This window comes from Leptodactylus fuscus, assembly GCF_031893055.1.
Source record: "Leptodactylus fuscus isolate aLepFus1 chromosome 7 unlocalized genomic scaffold, aLepFus1.hap2 SUPER_7_unloc_1, whole genome shotgun sequence".
NCBI lineage: Eukaryota > Metazoa > Chordata > Amphibia > Anura > Leptodactylidae > Leptodactylus > Leptodactylus fuscus.
In genome coordinates, this window is record NW_027439807.1 from 611,326 (window position 1) to 633,146 (window position 21,821).

General features: G+C 52.0%; 1 protein-coding gene and 1 pseudogene across 1 annotated transcript; both read right to left on the reverse strand.

The window, feature by feature from the left end:
• Positions 1-3,960, reverse strand: part of LOC142186382 (immunoglobulin superfamily DCC subclass member 3-like) — a 47,596-nt pseudogene extending 43,636 nt beyond the window's left edge.
• A 651-nt stretch (positions 3,961-4,611) lies between these two features.
• SLC27A3 (solute carrier family 27 member 3) lies at positions 4,612-21,618 on the reverse strand. The gene is made up of 10 exons (XM_075261202.1): positions 21,138-21,618; positions 19,593-19,802; positions 18,686-18,844; positions 18,483-18,607; positions 18,211-18,405; positions 15,919-16,009; positions 15,645-15,843; positions 15,458-15,555; positions 15,251-15,381; positions 4,612-5,146 (listed from the first exon to the last, which is right to left on the reverse strand). The coding sequence occupies exons 1-10, from the start codon at positions 21,616-21,618 to the stop codon at positions 4,970-4,972; spliced, it is 1,866 nt and encodes a 621-aa protein (XP_075117303.1). The 3' UTR covers positions 4,612-4,969.
• Between the last annotated feature and the right edge of the window lie 203 nt (positions 21,619-21,821).

Here is a 21,821-nt window from a genome sequence, read left to right on the forward strand (position 1 = left end):
CTCCTGTCTTACAGTCGGCCTCTCCTGACATGGCTGATAACAGATAGTAATAGATTGTATTCCCCTGTCCTACAGTCGGCCTCTCCTGACATGTCTGATAACAGATAGTAATAGATTGTATTCTCTTGTCCTACAGTCGGCCTCTCCTGACATGGCTGATAACAGATAGTAATAGATTGTATTCTCCTGTCCTACAGTCGGCCTCTCCTCTCCTGACATGTCTGATAACAGATAGTAATAGATTGTATTCTCTTGTCCTACAGTCGGCTTCTCCTGACATGGCTGATAACAGATAGTAATAGATTGTATTCTCCTGTCCTACAGTCGGCCTCTCCTCTCCTGACATGTCTGATAACAGATAGTAATAGATTGTATTCTCCTGTCCTACAGTCGGCCTCTCCTCTCCTGACATGTCTGATAACAGATAGTAATAGATTGTATTCTCCTGTCCTACAGTCGGCCTCTCCTCTCCTGACATGGCTGATAACAGATAGTAATAGGTTGTATTCCCCTGTCCTACAGTCGGCCTCTCCTGACATGGCTGATAACAGATAGCAATAGATTGTATTCCCCTGTCCTACAGTCGGCGTCTCCTGACATGGCTGATAACAGATAGCAATAGATTGTATTCCCCTGTCCTACAGTCGGCCTCTCCTCTCCTGACCTGGCTGATAACAGATAGATAGTAATAGATTGTATTCCCCTGTCCTACAGTCGGCCTCTCCCCTCCTGACATGGCTGATACTAGAGAGCAGTAGATTGTATTCCCCTGTCCTACAGTCGGCCTCTCCCCTCCTGACATGGCTGATAACAGATAGTAATAGATTGTGTTCCCCTGTCCTACAGTCGGCCTCTCCTCTCCTGACATGGCTGATAACAGATAGTAATAGATTGTATTCCCCTGTCCTACAGTCGCCCCCTCCTGACATGGCTGATAACAGATAGTAATAGATTGTATTCCCCTGTCCTACAGTCGGCCTCTCCTCTCCTGACATGGCTGATAACAGATAGTAATAGATTGTGTTCCCCTGTCCTACAGTCGGCCTCTCCCCTCCTGACATGGCAGATAACAGATAGTAATAGATTGTATTCCCCTGTCCTACAGTCGGCCTCTCCTCTCCTGACATGGCTGATAACAGATAGTAATAGATTGTGTTCCCCTGTCCTACAGTCGGCCTCTCCCCTCCTGACATGGCTGATACTAGAGAGCAGTAGATTGTATTCCCCTGTCCTACAGTCGGCCTCTCCTCTCCTGACATGTCTGATAACAGATAGTAATAGATTGTATTCTCCTGTCCTACAGTCGGCCTCTCCTCTCCTGACATGTCTGATAACAGATAGTAATAGATTGTATTCTCCTGTCCTACAGTCGGCCTCTCCTCTCCTGACATGGCTGATAACAGATAGTAATAGGTTGTATTCCCCTGTCCTACAGTCGGCCTCTCCTCTCCTGACATGGCTGATAACAGATAGTAATAGATTGTATTCTCCTGTCCTACAGTCGGCCTCTCCCCTCCTGACATGGCTGATAACAGATAGTAATAGATTGTATTCTCCTGTCCTACAGTCGGCCTCTCCCCTCCTGACATGGCTGATAACAGATAGTAATAGATTGTATTCCCCTGTCCTACAGTCGGCCTCTCCTCTCCTGACATGGCTGATAACAGATAGTAATAGATTGTATTCTCCTGTCCTACAGTCGGCCTCTCCCCTCCTGACATGGCTGATAACAGATAGTAATAGATTGTATTCCCCTATCCTACAGTCGGCCTCTCCTTTCCTGACATGTCTGATAACAGATAGTAATAGATTGTATTCTCCTGTCCTACAGTCGGCCTCTCCTGACATGGCTGATAACAGATAGCAATAGATTGTATTCCCCTGTCCTACAGTCGGCGTCTTCTGACATGGCTGATAACAGATAGCAATAGATTGTATTCCCCTGTCCTACAGTCGGCCTCTCCTCTCCTGACCTGGCTGATAACAGATAGATAGTAATAGATTGTATTCCCCTGTCCTACAGTCGGCCTCTCCCCTCCTGACATGGCTGATACTAGAGAGCAGTAGATTGTATTCCCCTGTCCTACAGTCGGCCTCTCCCCTCCTGACATGGCTGATAACAGATAGTAATAGATTGTGTTCCCCTGTCCTACAGTCGGCCTCTCCTCTCCTGACATGGCTGATAACAGATAGTAATAGATTGTATTCCCCTGTCCTACAGTCGCCCCCTCCTGACATGGCTGATAACAGATAGTAATAGATTGTATTCCCCTGTCCTACAGTCGGCCTCTCCTCTCCTGACATGGCTGATAACAGATAGTAATAGATTGTGTTCCCCTGTCCTACAGTCGGCCTCTCCCCTCCTGACATGGCAGATAACAGATAGTAATAGATTGTATTCCCCTGTCCTACAGTCGGCCTCTCCTCTCCTGACATGGCTGATAACAGATAGTAATAGATTGTGTTCCCCTGTCCTACAGTCGGCCTCTCCCCTCCTGACATGGCTGATACTAGAGAGCAGTAGATTGTATTCCCCTGTCCTACAGTCGGCCTCTCCTCTCCTGACATGGCTGATAACAGATAGTAATAGATTGTATTCCCCTGTCCTACAGTCGCCCCCTCCTGACATGGCTGATAACAGATAGTAATAGATTGTGTTCCCCTGTCCTACAGTCGGCCTCTCCTCTCCTGACATGGCTGATAACAGATAGTAATAGATTGTATTCCCCTGTCCTACAGTCGGCCTCTCCTCTCCTGACATGGCAGATAACAGATAGTAATAGATTGTATTCCCCTATCCTACAGTCGGCCTCTCCTCTCCTGACATGGCAGATAACAGATAGTAATAGATTGTATTCCCCTGTCCTACAGTCGGCCTCTCCTCTCCTGACATGGCAGATAACAGATAGTAATAGATTGTATTCCCCTATCCTACAGTCGGCCTCTCCTCTCCTGACATGGCTGATAACAGATAGTAATAGATTGTATTCCCCTGTCCTACAGTCGGCCTCTCCTCTCCTGACATGGCAGATAACAGATAGTAATAGATTGTATTCCCCTGTCCTACAGTCGGCCTCTCCTCTCCTGACATGGCTGATAACAGATAGTAATAGATTGTATTCCCCTGTCCTACAGTCGGCCTCTCCTCTCCTGACATGGCTGATAACAGATAGTAATAGATTGTATTCCCCTGTCCTACAGTCGGCCTCTCCTCTCCTGACATGGCTGATAACAGATAGTAATAGATTGTATTCCCCTGTCCTACAGTCGGCCTCTCCTCTCCTGACATGGCTGATAACAGATAGTAATAGATTGTATTCCCCTGTCCTACAGTCGGCCTCTCCTCTCCTGACATGGCTGATAACAGATAGTAATAGATTGTATTCCCCTGTCCTACAGTCGGCCTCTCCTCTCCTGTCATGGCTGATAACAGATAGTAATAGATTGTATTCTCCTGTCCTACAGTCGGCCTCTCCTGACATGGCTGATAACAGATAGTAATAGATTGTATTCCCCTATCCTACAGTCAGCCTCTCCTCTCCTGACATGGCTGATAACAGATAGTAATAGATTGTATTCCCCTGTCCTACAGTCGGCCTCTCCCCTCCTGACATGGCTGATAACAGATAGTAATAGATTGTATTCCCCTGTCCTACAGTCGGCCTCTCCTCTCCTGACATGGCTGATAACAGATAGTAATAGATTGTATTCCCCTGTCCTACAGTCGGCCTCTCCTCTCCTGTCATGGCTGATAACAGATAGTAATAGATTGTATTCTCCTGTCCTACAGTCGGCCTCTCCCCTCCTGACATGGCTGATACTAGAGAGCAGTAGATTGTGTATCTCAGGTGTGTTGCTCGGTGGCGCCCCCATCAGACATCTGCACGTACCTGGTCTGTAGATCCACAGCAGGCCGATCACCCAGATCATGGTCGGTGGGTCTCGGAGCTCCTGTCCCAGTGGTCTCGGCCTTGGTGTGCGGGCGGTGGAGGCTTCTTCAGAGGCCCTTGTTGCTCCCCCCACCATTCACATGTAAATAGGGGGTTGGGGGACAGAACATATTCCTATGAGCCCCCCCTCAGTGTTCAGGACCATGGACAAAGGCGGGGGGGGGGGGAGAAGTAGTGGGTGAGGGGCTCAGAGACAATGCGGGTGGGGGAGGGGCAGTTACCAGCTCTGAACACTCACAATATTGGAAAACTCTTTATTGGAAATTTCTTGTCGTAAAAATGTTAAAAAAAACACAAGTAAAAAGTTTAGAAAAATACAAAATTGTCGCTCATTACCCTGGAAACAGCGGAGAAGGCGGCGGCCATGAGGCTGGTCACCGTGGTTACGTCCGACTTCTGAGGTAAATTGTAGTCTAAGCGCGAATCCATTGTGACCCTCGGGATGGGCGGAGTCACTGGTGTAGTTACCACCCATCACCACAAGGGGGTCTTACTGCTCCATTACCAGTCATTCTGAGAAGTGAAAGCTGCGCCATGATTGGTCGCTATGGGACACTAAGGCAGGCTCACTTTCTGGCAGTTGCACCCCTTCTCCAATACAGATAGTACACTCCAGCCCCGCCCCCCCTCCTTACAAGCCATATTGGTATCACCCCCACCCACTGGGACCCATTTGTGAAACTGTCCTGGTTACCCATGGCAACCAATCACAGCGCACAATGAGGAATGAAAGCTTCACTGTGATTGGTTGCCAACAAGGACAGTCTGTTAGGTGGCAGCGGCATCTAGAGGCTGCAGATTGTCACTGCGCACGTACAAGGCTAGGACTACACCGAGACTATGGCCACCACTCCCGCCCTGTTGTTCTGTGACTACCACACGCATGTTAGTGAATGGCGGCTCATTACAACCCGAGGGTCATAGGCTACAGCCCCAGTAGGGGGCGTACGAGGTGCTCTCATATCTGTGCTCATGATGGAGACGTCTTGGGCTACGAGGATTGGACGGTTGTTATGTGGTTAAAGTCTGAGGTCAGAGGCCATGATGCGGGAGTAGAGATCTTCAGTCAGGGGCCGGTAAGTGTGGGCGGCCTCGTCTAGAAGGTACAGAGGGTCGGGAACATGCGCCGGGGAGAAGCCATCTTGAACCAGGCGATTTTTCTGCTGCTTGAAGGTCCCGGTGGACTCCATCTGGTCCTGCAGATTATGGACAAGGGTCAGTCTGCCAGATGGGTCACATGGTTAATACCAGCAAGAGGGAGGAGTCAGAAGGTGTAGAGCATGCCCACTACTGGAGGTAAGTGCAGAGTACAAGAGATTAGGACCACCAGTGGAGGTAAGTGCAGAGTACAGGAGGTACCAGTGGAGGTAAGTGCAGAGTACAGGAGGTTAAGACCACCAGTGGAGGTAAGTGCCGAGTACAGGAGGGTTAGGACCACCAGTGGAGGTAAGTGCAGAGTACAGGAGGGTTAGGACCACCAGTGGAGGTAAGTGCAGAGTACAAGAGGGTTAGGACCACCAGTGGAGGTAAGTGCCGAGTACAGGAGGTTAGGACCACCACTGGAGGTAAGTGCAGAGTACAAGAGATTAGGACCACCACTGGAGGTAAGTGCAGAGTACAGCAGGTTAGGACCACCAGTGGAGGTAAGTGCCAAGTAAAAGAGGGTTAGGACCACCAGTGGAGGTAAGTGCCAAGTACAAGAGGGTTAGGACCACCAGTGGAGGTAAGTGCAGAGTACAAGAGGTTAGGACCACCACTGGAGGTAAGTGCAGAGTACAAGAGATTAGGACCACCACTGGAGGTAAGTGCAGAGTACAGGAGGTTAGGACCACCACTGGAGGTAAGTGCCAAGTACAAGAGGGTTAGGACCACCAGTGGAGGTAAGTGCAGAGTACAAGAGGTTAGGACCACCAGTGGAGCTAAGTGCAGAGTACAGGAGGTTAGGACCACCAGTGGAGGTAAGTGCAGAGTACAGGAGGTTAGGACCACCAGTGGAGGTAAGTGCAGAGTACAGGAGGTTAGGACCACCAGTGGAGGTAAGTGCCGAGTACAAGAGGGTTAGGACTACCAGTGGAGGTAAGTGCAGAGTACAGGAGGTTAGGACCACCAGTGGAGGTAAGTGCCAAGTACAAGAGGGTTAGGACCACGAGTGGAGGTAAGTGCCAAGTACAAGAGGGTTAGGACCACCAGTGGAGGTAAGTGCAGAGTACAAGAGGGTTAGGACCACCAGTGGAGGTAAGTGCAGAGTACAAGAGGGTTAGGACCACCAGTGGAGGTAAGTGCAGAGTACAAGAGGGTTAGGACCACCAGTGGAGGTAAGTGCAAAGTACAGGAGGTTAGGACCACCAGTGGAGGTAAGTGCCGAGTACAGGAGGTTAGGATCACCAGTGGAGGTAAGTGCAGAGTACAGGAGGTTAGGACCACCAGTGGAGGTAAGTGCAGAGTACAGGAGGTTAGGACCACCACTGGAGGTAAGTGCAAAGTACAGGAGGTTAGGACCACCAGTGGAGGTAAGTGCCGAGTACAGGAGGTTAGGATCACCAGTGGAGGTAAGTGCAGAGTACAGGAGGTTAGGACCACCAGTGGAGGTAAGTGCAGAGTACAAGAGGTTAGGACCACCAGTGGAGGTAAGTGCAGAGTACAGGAGGTTAGGATCACCAGTGGAGGTAAGTGCAGAGTACAGGAGGTTAGGACCACCAGTGGAGGTAAGTGCAGAGTAAAAGAGGGTTAGGACCACCAGTGGAGGTAAGTGCTGAGTACAGGAGGGTTAGGACCACCAGTGGAGGTAAGTGCAGAGTAGAAGAGGTTAGGACCACCAGTGGAGGTAAGTGCAGAGTACAAGAGGGTTAGGACCACCAGTGGAGGTAAGTGCTGAGTACAGGAGGGTTAGGACCACCAGTGGAGGTAAGTGCAGAGTACAAGAGGTTAGGACCACCACTGGAGGTAAGTGCAGAGTACAGGAGGTTAGGACCACCAGTGGAGGTAAGTGCAGAGTAAAAGAGGGTTAGGACCACCAGTGGAGGTAAGTGCTGAGTACAGGAGGGTTAGGACCACCAGTGGAGGTAAGTGCAGAGTACAAGAGGGTTAGGACCACCAGTGGAGGTAAGTGCAGAGTACAGGAGGGTTAGGACCACCAGTGGAGGTAAGTGCAGAGTACAAGAGGTTAGGACCACCACTGGAGGTAAGTGCAGAGTACAGGAGGTTAGGACCACCAGTGGAGGTAAGTGCCGAGTACAGGAGGTTAGGACCACCAGTGGAGGTAAGTGCAGAGTACAAGAGGTTAGGACCACCACTGGAGGTAAGTGCAGAGTACAGGAGGTACCAGTGGAGGTAAGTGCAGAGTACAAGAGGTTAGGACCACCACTGGAGGTAAGTGCAGAGTACAGGAGGTTAGGACCACCAGTGGAGGTAAGTGCTGAGTACAGGAGGTTAGGACCACCACTGGAGGTAAGTGCAGAGTACAGGAGGTACCACTGGAGGTAAGTGCAGAGTACAGGAGGTACCAGTGGAGGTAAGTGCAGAGTACAGGAGGTTACGACCACCAGTGGAGGTAAGTGCCGAGTACAGGCGGTTAGGACCACCAGTGGAGGTAAGTGCCGAGTACAGGAGGTTAGGATCACCAGTGGCGGTAAGTGCCAAGTACAAGAGGGTTAGGATCACCAGTGGAGGTAAGTGCAGAGTACAGGAGGGTTAGGACCACCAGTGGAGGTAAGTGCAGAGTACAGGAGGTTAGGACTACCAGTGGAGGTAAGTGCCGAGTACAGGAGGTTAGGACCACCAGTGGAGGTAAGTGCAGAGTACAGGAGGTTAGGACCACCAGTGGAGGTAAGTGCTGAGTACAAGAGGTTAGGATCACCAGTGGAGGTAAGTGCAGAGTACAGGAGGGTTAGGACCACCAGTGGAGGTAAGTGCAGAGTACAGGAGGTTAGGACTACCAGTGGAGGTAAGTGCCGAGTACAGGAGGTTAGGACCACCAGTGGAGGTAAGTGCAGAGTACAGGAGGTTAGGACCACCAGTGGAGGTAAGTGCTGAGTACAGGAGGTTAGGATCACCAGTGGAGGTAAGTGCCAAGTACAAGAGGGTTAGGATCACCAGTGGAGGTAAGTGCAGAGTACAGGAGGGTTAGGACTACCAGTGGAGGTAAGTGCCGAGTACAGGAGGTTAGGACCACCAGTGGAGGTAAGTGCAGAGTACAGGAGGGTTAGGACCACCAGTGGAGGTAAGTGCAGAGTACAAGAGGGTTAGGACCACCAGTGGAGGTAAGTGCCGAGTACAGGAGGTTAGGACCACCACTGGAGGTAAGTGCAGAGTACAAGAGATTAGGACCACCACTGGAGGTAAGTGCAGAGTACAGCAGGTTAGGACCACCAGTGGAGGTAAGTGCCAAGTAAAAGAGGGTTAGGACCACCAGTGGAGGTAAGTGCCAAGTACAAGAGGGTTAGGACCACCAGTGGAGGTAAGTGCAGAGTACAAGAGGTTAGGACCACTACTGGAGGTAAGTGCAGAGTACAAGAGATTAGGACCACCACTGGAGGTAAGTGCAGAGTACAGGAGGTTAGGACCACCACTGGAGGTAAGTGCCAAGTACAAGAGGGTTAGGACCACCAGTGGAGGTAAGTGCAGAGTACAAGAGGTTAGGACCACCAGTGGAGCTAAGTGCAGAGTACAGGAGGTTAGGACCACCAGTGGAGGTAAGTGCAGAGTACAGGAGGTTAGGACCACCAGTGGAGGTAAGTGCAGAGTACAGGAGGTTAGGACCACCAGTGGAGGTAAGTGCCGAGTACAAGAGGGTTAGGACTACCAGTGGAGGTAAGTGCAGAGTACAGGAGGTTAGGACCACCAGTGGAGGTAAGTGCCAAGTACAAGAGGGTTAGGACCACGAGTGGAGGTAAGTGCCAAGTACAAGAGGGTTAGGACCACCAGTGGAGGTAAGTGCAGAGTACAAGAGGGTTAGGACCACCAGTGGAGGTAAGTGCAGAGTACAAGAGGGTTAGGACCACCAGTGGAGGTAAGTGCAGAGTACAAGAGGGTTAGGACCACCAGTGGAGGTAAGTGCAAAGTACAGGAGGTTAGGACCACCAGTGGAGGTAAGTGCCGAGTACAGGAGGTTAGGATCACCAGTGGAGGTAAGTGCAGAGTACAGGAGGTTAGGACCACCAGTGGAGGTAAGTGCAGAGTACAGGAGGTTAGGACCACCACTGGAGGTAAGTGCAAAGTACAGGAGGTTAGGACCACCAGTGGAGGTAAGTGCCGAGTACAGGAGGTTAGGATCACCAGTGGAGGTAAGTGCAGAGTACAGGAGGTTAGGACCACCAGTGGAGGTAAGTGCAGAGTACAAGAGGTTAGGACCACCAGTGGAGGTAAGTGCAGAGTACAGGAGGTTAGGATCACCAGTGGAGGTAAGTGCAGAGTACAGGAGGTTAGGACCACCAGTGGAGGTAAGTGCAGAGTAAAAGAGGGTTAGGACCACCAGTGGAGGTAAGTGCTGAGTACAGGAGGGTTAGGACCACCAGTGGAGGTAAGTGCAGAGTAGAAGAGGTTAGGACCACCAGTGGAGGTAAGTGCAGAGTACAAGAGGGTTAGGACCACCAGTGGAGGTAAGTGCTGAGTACAGGAGGGTTAGGACCACCAGTGGAGGTAAGTGCAGAGTACAAGAGGTTAGGACCACCACTGGAGGTAAGTGTAGAGTACAGGAGGTTAGGACCACCAGTGGAGGTAAGTGCAGAGTACAGGAGGTTAGGACCACCAGTGGAGGTAAGTGCAGAGTACAGGAGGTTAGGATCACCAGTGGAGGTAAGTGCAGAGTACAGGAGGTTAGGACCACCAGTGGAGGTAAGTGCAGAGTAAAAGAGGGTTAGGACCACCAGTGGAGGTAAGTGCTGAGTACAGGAGGGTTAGGACCACCAGTGGAGGTAAGTGCCGAGTACAGGAGGTTAGGATCACCAGTGGAGGTAAGTGCAGAGTACAGGAGGTTAGGACCACCAGTGGAGGTAAGTGCAGAGTAAAAGAGGGTTAGGACCACCAGTGGAGGTAAGTGCTGAGTACAGGAGGGTTAGGACCACCAGTGGAGGTAAGTGCAGAGTACAAGAGGGTTAGGACCACCAGTGGAGGTAAGTGCAGAGTACAGGAGGGTTAGGACCACCAGTGGAGGTAAGTGCAGAGTACAAGAGGTTAGGACCACCACTGGAGGTAAGTGCAGAGTACAGGAGGTTAGGACCACCAGTGGAGGTAAGTGCCGAGTACAGGAGGTTAGGACCACCAGTGGAGGTAAGTGCAGAGTACAAGAGGTTAGGACCACCACTGGAGGTAAGTGCAGAGTACAGGAGGTACCAGTGGAGGTAAGTGCAGAGTACAAGAGGTTAGGACCACCACTGGAGGTAAGTGCAGAGTACAGGAGGTTAGGACCACCAGTGGAGGTAAGTGCTGAGTACAGGAGGTTAGGACCACCACTGGAGGTAAGTGCAGAGTACAGGAGGTACCACTGGAGGTAAGTGCAGAGTACAGGAGGTACCAGTGGAGGTAAGTGCAGAGTACAGGAGGTTACGACCACCAGTGGAGGTAAGTGCAGAGTACAGGAGGTTAGGACCACCAGTGGAGGTAAGTGCTGAGTACAGGAGGGTTAGGACCACCAGTGGAGGTAAGTGCAGAGTACAGGAGGGTTAGGACCACCAGTGGAGGTAAGTGCCGAGTACAGGAGGTTAGGACCAACACTGGAGGTAAGTGCCGAGTACAGGAGGTTAGGACCACCAGTGGAGGTAAGTGCAGAGTACAGGCGGTTAGGACCACCAGTGGAGGTAAGTGCCGAGTACAGGCGGTTAGGACCACCAGTGGAGGTAAGTGCCGAGTACAGGAGGTTAGGATCACCAGTGGAGGTAAGTGCAGAGTACAGGAGGTTAGGACTACCAGTGGAGGTAAGTGCCGAGTACAGGAGGTTAGGACCACCAGTGGAGGTAAGTGCAGAGTACAGGAGGTTAGGACCACCAGTGGAGGTAAGTGCTGAGTACAGGAGGTTAGGATCACCAGTGGAGGTAAGTGCCAAGTACAAGAGGGTTAGGATCACCAGTGGAGGTAAGTGCAGAGTACAGGAGGGTTAGGACTACCAGTGGAGGTAAGTGCCGAGTACAGGAGGTCAGGACCACCAGTGGAGGTAAGTGCAGAGTACAGGAGGGTTAGGACCACCAGTGGAGGTAAGTGCAGAGTACAAGAGGGTTAGGACCACCAGTGGAGGTAAGTGCCGAGTACAGGAGGTTAGGACCACCACTGGAGGTAAGTGCAGAGTACAAGAGATTAGGACCACCACTGGAGGTAAGTGCAGAGTACAGCAGGTTAGGACCACCAGTGGAGGTAAGTGCCAAGTAAAAGAGGGTTAGGACCACCAGTGGAGGTAAGTGCCAAGTACAAGAGGGTTAGGACCACCAGTGGAGGTAAGTGCAGAGTACAAGAGGTTAGGACCACTACTGGAGGTAAGTGCAGAGTACAAGAGATTAGGACCACCACTGGAGGTAAGTGCAGAGTACAGGAGGTTAGGACCACCACTGGAGGTAAGTGCCAAGTACAAGAGGGTTAGGACCACCAGTGGAGGTAAGTGCAGAGTACAAGAGGTTAGGACCACCAGTGGAGCTAAGTGCAGAGTACAGGAGGTTAGGACCACCAGTGGAGGTAAGTGCAGAGTACAGGAGGTTAGGACCACCAGTGGAGGTAAGTGCAGAGTACAGGAGGTTAGGACCACCAGTGGAGGTAAGTGCCGAGTACAAGAGGGTTAGGACTACCAGTGGAGGTAAGTGCAGAGTACAGGAGGTTAGGACCACCAGTGGAGGTAAGTGCCAAGTACAAGAGGGTTAGGACCACGAGTGGAGGTAAGTGCCAAGTACAAGAGGGTTAGGACCACCAGTGGAGGTAAGTGCAGAGTACAAGAGGGTTAGGACCACCAGTGGAGGTAAGTGCAGAGTACAAGAGGGTTAGGACCACCAGTGGAGGTAAGTGCAGAGTACAAGAGGGTTAGGACCACCAGTGGAGGTAAGTGCAAAGTACAGGAGGTTAGGACCACCAGTGGAGGTAAGTGCCGAGTACAGGAGGTTAGGATCACCAGTGGAGGTAAGTGCAGAGTACAGGAGGTTAGGACCACCAGTGGAGGTAAGTGCAGAGTACAGGAGGTTAGGACCACCACTGGAGGTAAGTGCAAAGTACAGGAGGTTAGGACCACCAGTGGAGGTAAGTGCCGAGTACAGGAGGTTAGGATCACCAGTGGAGGTAAGTGCAGAGTACAGGAGGTTAGGACCACCAGTGGAGGTAAGTGCAGAGTACAAGAGGTTAGGACCACCAGTGGAGGTAAGTGCAGAGTACAGGAGGTTAGGATCACCAGTGGAGGTAAGTGCAGAGTACAGGAGGTTAGGACCACCAGTGGAGGTAAGTGCAGAGTAAAAGAGGGTTAGGACCACCAGTGGAGGTAAGTGCTGAGTACAGGAGGGTTAGGACCACCAGTGGAGGTAAGTGCAGAGTAGAAGAGGTTAGGACCACCAGTGGAGGTAAGTGCAGAGTACAAGAGGGTTAGGACCACCAGTGGAGGTAAGTGCTGAGTACAGGAGGGTTAGGACCACCAGTGGAGGTAAGTGCAGAGTACAAGAGGTTAGGACCACCACTGGAGGTAAGTGTAGAGTACAGGAGGTTAGGACCACCAGTGGAGGTAAGTGCAGAGTACAGGAGGTTAGGACCACCAGTGGAGGTAAGTGCAGAGTACAGGAGGTTAGGATCACCAGTGGAGGTAAGTGCAGAGTACAGGAGGTTAGGACCACCAGTGGAGGTAAGTGCAGAGTAAAAGAGGGTTAGGACCACCAGTGGAGGTAAGTGCTGAGTACAGGAGGGTTAGGACCACCAGTGGAGGTAAGTGCCGAGTACAGGAGGTTAGGATCACCAGTGGAGGTAAGTGCAGAGTACAGGAGGTTAGGACCACCAGTGGAGGTAAGTGCAGAGTAAAAGAGGGTTAGGACCACCAGTGGAGGTAAGTGCTGAGTACAGGAGGGTTAGGACCACCAGTGGAGGTAAGTGCAGAGTACAAGAGGGTTAGGACCACCAGTGGAGGTAAGTGCAGAGTACAGGAGGGTTAGGACCACCAGTGGAGGTAAGTGCAGAGTACAAGAGGTTAGGACCACCACTGGAGGTAAGTGCAGAGTACAGGAGGTTAGGACCACCAGTGGAGGTAAGTGCCGAGTACAGGAGGTTAGGACCACCAGTGGAGGTAAGTGCAGAGTACAAGAGGTTAGGACCACCACTGGAGGTAAGTGCAGAGTACAGGAGGTACCAGTGGAGGTAAGTGCAGAGTACAAGAGGTTAGGACCACCACTGGAGGTAAGTGCAGAGTACAGGAGGTTAGGACCACCAGTGGAGGTAAGTGCTGAGTACAGGAGGTTAGGACCACCACTGGAGGTAAGTGCAGAGTACAGGAGGTACCACTGGAGGTAAGTGCAGAGTACAGGAGGTACCAGTGGAGGTAAGTGCAGAGTACAGGAGGTTACGACCACCAGTGGAGGTAAGTGCAGAGTACAGGAGGTTAGGACCACCAGTGGAGGTAAGTGCTGAGTACAGGAGGGTTAGGACCACCAGTGGAGGTAAGTGCAGAGTACAGGAGGGTTAGGACCACCAGTGGAGGTAAGTGCCGAGTACAGGAGGTTAGGACCAACACTGGAGGTAAGTGCCGAGTACAGGAGGTTAGGACCACCAGTGGAGGTAAGTGCAGAGTACAGGCGGTTAGGACCACCAGTGGAGGTAAGTGCCGAGTACAGGCGGTTAGGACCACCAGTGGAGGTAAGTGCCGAGTACAGGAGGTTAGGATCACCAGTGGAGGTAAGTGCCAAGTACAAGAGGGTTAGGATCACCAGTGGAGGTAAGTGCAGAGTACAGGAGGGTTAGGACCACCAGTGGAGGTAAGTGCAGAGTACAGGAGGTTAGGACTACCAGTGGAGGTAAGTGCCGAGTACAGGAGGTTAGGACCACCAGTGGAGGTAAGTGCAGAGTACAGGAGGTTAGGACCACCAGTGGAGATAAGTGCTGAGTACAAGAGGTTAGGATCACCAGTGGAGGTAAGTGCAGAGTACAGGAGGGTTAGGACCACCAGTGGAGGTAAGTGCAGAGTACAGGAGGTTAGGACTACCAGTGGAGGTAAGTGCCGAGTACAGGAGGTTAGGACCACCAGTGGAGGTAAGTGCAGAGTACAGGAGGTTAGGACCACCAGTGGAGGTAAGTGCTGAGTACAGGAGGTTAGGATCACCAGTGGAGGTAAGTGCCAAGTACAAGAGGGTTAGGATCACCAGTGGAGGTAAGTGCAGAGTACAGGAGGGTTAGGACTACCAGTGGAGGTAAGTGCCGAGTACAGGAGGTTAGGACCACCAGTGGAGGTAAGTGCAGAGTACAGGAGGGTTAGGACCACCAGTGGAGGTAAGTGCCGAGTACAGGAGGTTAGGACCACCAGTGGAGGTAAGTGCCGAGTACAGGAGGTTAGGACCACCAGTGGAGGTAAGTGCAGAGTACAGGAGGGTTAGGACCACCAGTGTAGGTAAGTGCAGAGTACAGGAGGTTAGGACCACCAGTGGAGGTAAGTGCCGAGTACAGGAGGTTAGGACCACCAGTGGAGGTAAGTGCAGAGTACAGGAGGTTAGGACCACCAGTGGAGGTAAGTGCCGAGTACAGGAGGTTAGGACCACCAGTGGAGGTAAGTGCCTAGTACAGGAGGTTAGGACCACCAGTGGAGGTAAGTGCAGAGTACAGGAGGTACCAGTGGAGGTAAGTGCAGAGTACAGGAAGTTAGGACCGCCAGTGGAGGTAAGTGCAGAGTACAGGAGGTTAGGACCGCCAGTGGAGGTAAGTGCAGAGTACAGGAGGTACCAGTGGAGGTAAGTGCAGAGTACAGGAGGTTAGGACCACCAGTGGAGGTAAGTGCAGAGTACAGGAGGTTAGGACCGCCAGTGGAGGTAAGTGCAGAGTACAGGAGGTACCAGTGGAGGTAAGTGCAGAGTACAGGAGGTTAGGACCACCAGTGGAGGCAAGTGCAGAGTACAGGAGGGTTAGGACCACCAGTGGAGGTAAGTGCAGAGTACAGGAGGTTAGGACCGCCAGTGGAGGTAAGTGCAGAGTACAGGAGGGTTAGGACCACCAGTGGAGGTAAGTGCAGAATACAGGAGGGTTAGTAGCATGTAGATAGACTGTCCAGGTCAGTACAAAGTTGGAGTCAGCATCCAGCAGAGATATTCGGGCAGACCACACATGAAGACAGCGCCCCCCAGAGGGCAGAATCACTTAATACCCACCATGACCCTCAGGAACCGAGGACGAGCGTAGGATGGCAGGAACTCCACAACATGGGCAAAAACCTGATCCAGATCCAGTTGATGTTCGGGGCGCAGGGTGACGGCCGCCATCCCGGTGCGCCCTTCATGTCCTAGAGGAGAAGACTGGAATTACAACCTCCGCCATACACAGGGTAGATGACAGCGATGGTTCAAAAGACACGTTACCTGGAACGGACACCCCATAGACGTTGACCTCCTGGAAACATTCCAGACCACTCATGATCTCAGACACCTCGGTGGTGGCCACGTTCTCACCCTTCCACCTGAAGACATAAAGGGAGGTCAGCACACAGTGATGGGGGAGAGGCAGGGGAGGCGGGATGAGGGGCAGGGGACGGAACTGGTACTGTACCTGTACGTGTCACCCGTCCTGTCCCGGAAGTAGACAAAGCCGAGGGCGTCCTGCATCATGAGGTCTCCAGTATTAAAGTAGCAGTCACCTGCTCGGAAGACGTCCCTCAGCAGCTTCTTCTCCGACAGCTCCCGGCTGCCCACGTACCCCATGAACGGAGAGGTGGGGGTCACTGGGGAGATGAGGAGCCCGGTCTCTCCTGAAAACACACACAGAGCCCTGTAAGAACCGACCTACAGCAACAGAGGTAGCGACAGAGGTAGAGAACACCAACCTGTGCTTGTCTTCCGACATCGCCCCGCACCGTCCCTCACTGGCTCTCCCTCCTGGGTGTCATAGCTGATGAGCTCGAAGGGGCAGAACCGCTGCAAAAACAGAGGGGGGGGGGGGGCACAAACTTATCCACATGTCCGGAGATCTGCAGAGCAGATACACAGTGATATGTCCTGCAGATTATTACACCACTGACCTCTCTGCAGAACACGGCTGGTCACGTTATACAATATGGCCACCCACTTGGACAAAGAGTTGACCCTACGTATGGTGGATGGAGAGGCGAGGAGATCGTAACGCTGCAGTGGGCCGAGCTGTGCCCTGCTGGAGGACGTCTACGTGTGGAAATAGTCCTTGGCCTAGTACACTAATGGCCTCTAAGATCTTCCGGCCATATTGCCGGTGCCACAGATGCTCAGCGAGGCCATCACTTGGACATGGGCGTAAAAGACGAAGCGTTGGCGGTCACGACACCGAGAGGGACGGCACAGGCAACGCAAAAGGAGACCTTCACTGAAGACAGAGGACGGCGAGGCTGCGCTGAGTGCAGGTGGGATTAGCCGACTTACCTGGGAACGTTTCGTGTGGGTTCTGGCAGGGCAACAAGCCCTTTCTACTCTTTGCCAGTGGGCACCAACGTGTGGCTGCCAGGCCCTACCATGATGTTGGAACAGTGAGAAGTGGTTGTACCTTGTGTGTGGTGCATTAAGACTGTGGGTGAGGACCATGAGCCTCAATGAGCACAGCGTGGCCGTGACCACATGCAACTTGATGTTGGAGTTGACCAATGTGGCCACAGCGACCATTACAATGAGCCCCTGGAGGGTGGAAGAAGCCAGATCATCAGGAGATACTGCAGGAACTTACCAAGAACGGTGACCTAGCTACTGTGAATGGCATTCGGCACGGATATTGGGGAGGCACAACGGCGCCATCTCAAGACATGAGGTGGATTTTGGGATAACCCAGTCACCAATAAGATAGTAGATTATTAGATTCCATTGACTCTGTACGAAGAGGTGGCCGCACCTAACATGAGTCTTTTAGGCATCTTCAATTGGATTCTCCGAAGCTCTGCCAAAGACTGCAGCTGATAGCAGAGCTGGGCCACACGGGGCTGGTGGGACAACCTATGGCCAAAGTAACAAGCACCAAGTATAACATTGGACTTGCTCCACAGCTTCTCCACCACCTGGACCTGCAGAAGAAGACAACTGGTCTGTGCAGGTGCCAGAACTTGAGTTTCACGAGAGACTTCCAGCCGGCGCAGACTCAACCAATCCAAACTAGACACCCCCACAAGTGGTCATGATAGACTACCTCACCGTGCAGGAGTCTCCCAGGGATATATGGACCTCATGGCAATCAGGGATTGGCTTTACGAATGTTGTGGTGATGGTTCCTAAGCAGGATGTGCCGAAACTGTACGGACACCTCATTCTGACTTATAGGTGCCCGATCCAGCTGCATTAAGACCAGGAACGGGTGTCAAGGGCCAGGAGATTGAGAAGTTATACTGATTGTACCAAATCAAGAAGTTGATGACCACCCCATCATCTGCAATGGAACGGGGCCTTTGAATACATGGAGAGGAGATTGCCGTGGGCCCTAGAGGGGCGGACCAGAGAAGGATGGGCGAACTGCATCTAAGAGCTTGTAGGTGTGTACGATAATACAGGGCACTCCACCACTGAGGGTTCACCGATGTTGGTGAGGAACAGGAGATGAATGGGAAAGGTGTACAACATGGCGACTCCCCACTGGAGAAGAAGCGGCTGCCCGAGCTCCCTCATCACATATCTGACCGTGTGTGGATAATGGAATGTCCTTCCTCACATGGTGGTAGGTCAGCCCGACCCCTCCATGCCTTGAGATGCGATCAGAGTGAGGGGAGGAGCCTAAACTGCCAACCATACCAGGAGGAGTCATGGTCGATGAGGAATGCTGGAGCCCAGGAGCTCAGGAGACTTGTTAAGGTTTCCCCTTTGTATGTAGGTGAGGAAGAGAGTAAAGGTGGAGAGTCACCCATCTATACACAACCTAGTGGTACGACCCAGGGAGGAGGCTCCGGCACCTTCTTCACGTATCCCATGGGGAGGAGAGGGAGACTCCCTGCACACTGGTGAGACAACCAGACCAGCAGGGAGAGGTTCCTACATTACCAGGTTTCATCTTCAACGACTGCTGTCCCCAAGGTCCAGAGAAGAACCCGGCAATACCTGCTAGGTTGTGTCCATCTCCTGCAGATTATTACCCCACTGACCTTCCTGCAGCACATTGCTCTGGTTTTTACCTTGTACAGGAATGTGCCGCGCCCGACCGCTCCAGGAGTCCCGGTGTAGTTGAAGAAGCTGATGTTGAATTCCGTCATTCCGTACGTCTCATAGATTTTAATATTTCCAAAGCGGCGAGTGAATTCCTTCCAGACGTCGGGGCGTAGACCGCTGCCCGCCGCCAGTCGCACCTTGTGCCTGGTCTCGTCCTCCGTCTGCAATATAAGGAGAGAGTCACGTGACATGATCGGGGGTGTCGGCTGCTTTACTCCAGGGCGGAGCTCGGCGGTACCTGCGGCTGGTTGGTGAGGTATCGGCACAGCTCCCCAATGTACTGGAAGACGGTCACGTTGTGTTTGCGACAGTCGCTCCAGAACTGCGAGGCAGAGAATCGCTCCTTGAGGACTAATGAAGCCCCTGAAAGGAAGGAGAAGCCCCCTGTAAGATATCTTACTACTGCCCCCTACTGCCCCTTCCCTCAGAGTGTCCACTCACCGATCCCAATGCAGCCGCCGATGCCCAGTAGGGCTCCGGACTTGTGGTACAATGGCAGGGACATGTAGATGACATCATCAGCGTGTGCCCCGACCAGCTGGTAGAAGGCGCAGCACATCAACGTCTTCAGATGACTGATCCGAGCAGCTTTGGGTAATCCTGTACAGGAGACGGATGACGTCAGCAGTGGATACGCCCCACAATATGGCAGCAGTGGATACGCCCCACAATATGGCAGCAGTGGATACGCCCCACAATATGGCAGCAGTGGATACGCCCCACAATATGGCAGCGGTGGATACGCCCCACAATATGGCAGCGGTGGATACGCCCCACAATATGGCAGCGGTGGATACGCCCCACAATATGGCAGCGGTGGATACGCCCCACAATATGGCAGCGGTGGATACGCCCCACAATATGGCAGCGGTGGATACGCCCCACAATATGGCAGCATTGGATACGCCCCACAATATGGCAGCGGTGGATACACCCAACAATATGGCAGCAGTGGATACGCCCCACAATATGGCAGCAGTGGATACGCCCCACAATATGGCAGCAGTGGATACGCCCCACAATATGGCAGCGGTGGATACGCCCCACAATATGGCAGCAGTGGATACGCCCCACAATATGGCAGCGGTGGATACGCCCCACAATATGGCAGCGGTGGATACGCCCCACAATATGGCAGCAGTGGATACGCCCCACAATATGGCAGCGGTGGATACGCCCCACAATATGGCAGCAGTGGATACGCCCCACAATATGGCAGCAGTGGATACGCCCCACAATATGGCAGCGGTGGATACGCCCCACAATATGGCAGCAGTGGATACGCCCCACAATATGGCAGCAGTGGATACGCCCCACAATATGGCAGGTGACCCGCCACCATCATTACCTGTGGTCCCGGATGTAAATATGCAGATGGCCGTGTCCATGGGGTTTTTAGGGGTCCCCATCTCTCCTGGCGGGGGGCTGTCTGAGGCTTCCTCCATCAGATCCTGCAGATTGATAACCCCAGGGGGAAACTGTCCCGGTCCCATCACCCAGACGGTGACGTCCATGTCCTGCAGCTCCGGCAGAATCTCCAGGACGGCATCAAAGAGCTCTGAGCGAAAGCGAGACAAGACAGCGATGTGACATCATCAGGTCAGGGGGGGTATTATACAGTGTGGGGGGGTATTATACAGTTATTACATATGGGGGGTATTACACAGTTATTACATATGGGGGCTATTATACAGTTATTACATATGGGAGGGTATTATACAGTTATTACATATGGGAGGCTATTACACAGTTATTACATATGAGGGGGTATTATACAGTGTGTGTTGTGGTGGGGGGCTATTATACAGTTATTACATATGGGGGGTCTATTATACAGCTATTATACAGGGGTATTATACAGTGTGTGGTGGTGGGGGGCTATTATACAGTTATTACATATGGGGGCTATTATACAGTTATTATATATGGGGGGTATTATACAGTTATTACATATGTGGGTATTATACAGTATGTGTGTTGTGGTGGGGCTATTATACAGTTATTACACAGGGGGGTATTATACAGTTATTACACAGGGGGCTATTATACAGTTATTACATATAGGGGGTATTATACAGTTATTACATATGGGGGGGCTATTATACAGTTATTACATATGGGGGGTATTATGCAGTTATTACACAGGGGGTATTATGCAGTTATTACACAGGGGGTATTATACAGTTATTACACAGGGGGTATTATGCAGTTATTACACAGGGGGTATTATACAGTTATTACACAGGGGGTATTATACAGTTATTACACAGGGGGTATTATACAGTGTGTGGTGGTGGGGTATTATACAGTTATTACATATGGGGGTATTATACAGTTATTATACAGGGGGTATTATGCAGTTATTACACAGGGGGTATTATACAGTTATTACACAGGGGGTATTATACAGTTATTACACAGGGGGTATTATACAGTGTGTGGTGGTGGGGGTATTATACAGTTATTACACAGGGTATTATACAGTGTTTGGTGGTGGTATTATACAGTTATTACATATGGGGGTATTATACAGTATGTGTGTTGTGGTGGGGCTATTATAAAGTTATTACACAGGGGGGTATTATACAGTGTGTGTGGGGGGGTATTATACAGTTATTACATATGGGGGTATTATACAGTGTGTGTTGTGGTGGTGGAGGGGCTATTATACAGTTATTACATATGGGAGGTATTATACAGTTATTACACAGGGGGGTATTATACAGTATGTGTGGGGTATTATACAGTTATTACACAGGGGAGTATTATACAGTATGTATGTGTGTGTGTGTGTGTGTGTGTGTGTGTGTGTGTGTGTGTGTGTGTGTGGTATTATACAGTGTGAGGGGGGGGGGGGCTATTCTATTAGACTACAGGTCAGAGGTGACACTACCTGGGCTGGTGATGAGGCCCCGGGCCCCGCTGGCCCCCAGGCAGTGTCTCAGCGCCCCCCTGCGGACATTGGTGTTGAGGAATGCCGCCACCAGCCCCAGCTTGGCCAGGGAGAACCAGGCGGCCAGGAAGCGGGGCTCGTTCCCGAGGAGCAGGGCCACAGTGGCCCCCGGGGGCAGGCGGGCGGCGGAGCTCAGGGCCCTGGCGGCGCGGTTACTGGAGGCCTCCAGCTGCCGGTAGGTGATGCACTGATCCCGGTACCGGAGGAAGACGGAGTCCGGCCGAGCCCGGAGCTGCAGCTGGAAGAGCCCCGGGAGCGAGAGCGCCCCCTGCTGGAGCCAGCCCTGCACCGAGCGCTTCAGCCGAGCCGCCTGCAGGGCAAACCGGGCGTCCTCCAGCAGCAGCCGAGCCCGCAGCGCCCCCCGGGGCCACAGCCAGAGCCCGAGCACCGGGAGCAGCAGGAGAAGCAGCCAGAGCGCCATCACCGGAGAGCAGGAGAGAGCCCCGCCCACAGACACAGCCCCGCCCACCGAAAGAACACACCCCTACATCATGCTCTGCAGTATATACCTAGTGCTATATACACCTAGTACTATATATATACACCTAGTACTATATATATACACCTAGTACTATATATATACACCTAGTACTATATATATACACCTAGTACTATATATATACA

Bases quoted from the DNA above. Each gene is read 5' to 3' on its own strand.
- SLC27A3 (XM_075261202.1), bottom strand. From the start codon at position 21,618: ATGGCGCTCTGGCTGCTTCTCCTGCTGCTCCCGGTGCTCGGGCTCTGG. The intron at 18,406-18,482 runs GTACCGCCGAGC...CTTATATTGCAG, and splicing joins ACCTCACCAACCAGCCGCAG to ACGGAGGACGAGACCAGGCA. The intron at 5,147-15,250 runs GTGGGTATTAAG...CATAATCTGCAG, and splicing joins CTCGGTTCCTGAGGGTCATG to GACCAGATGGAGTCCACCGG.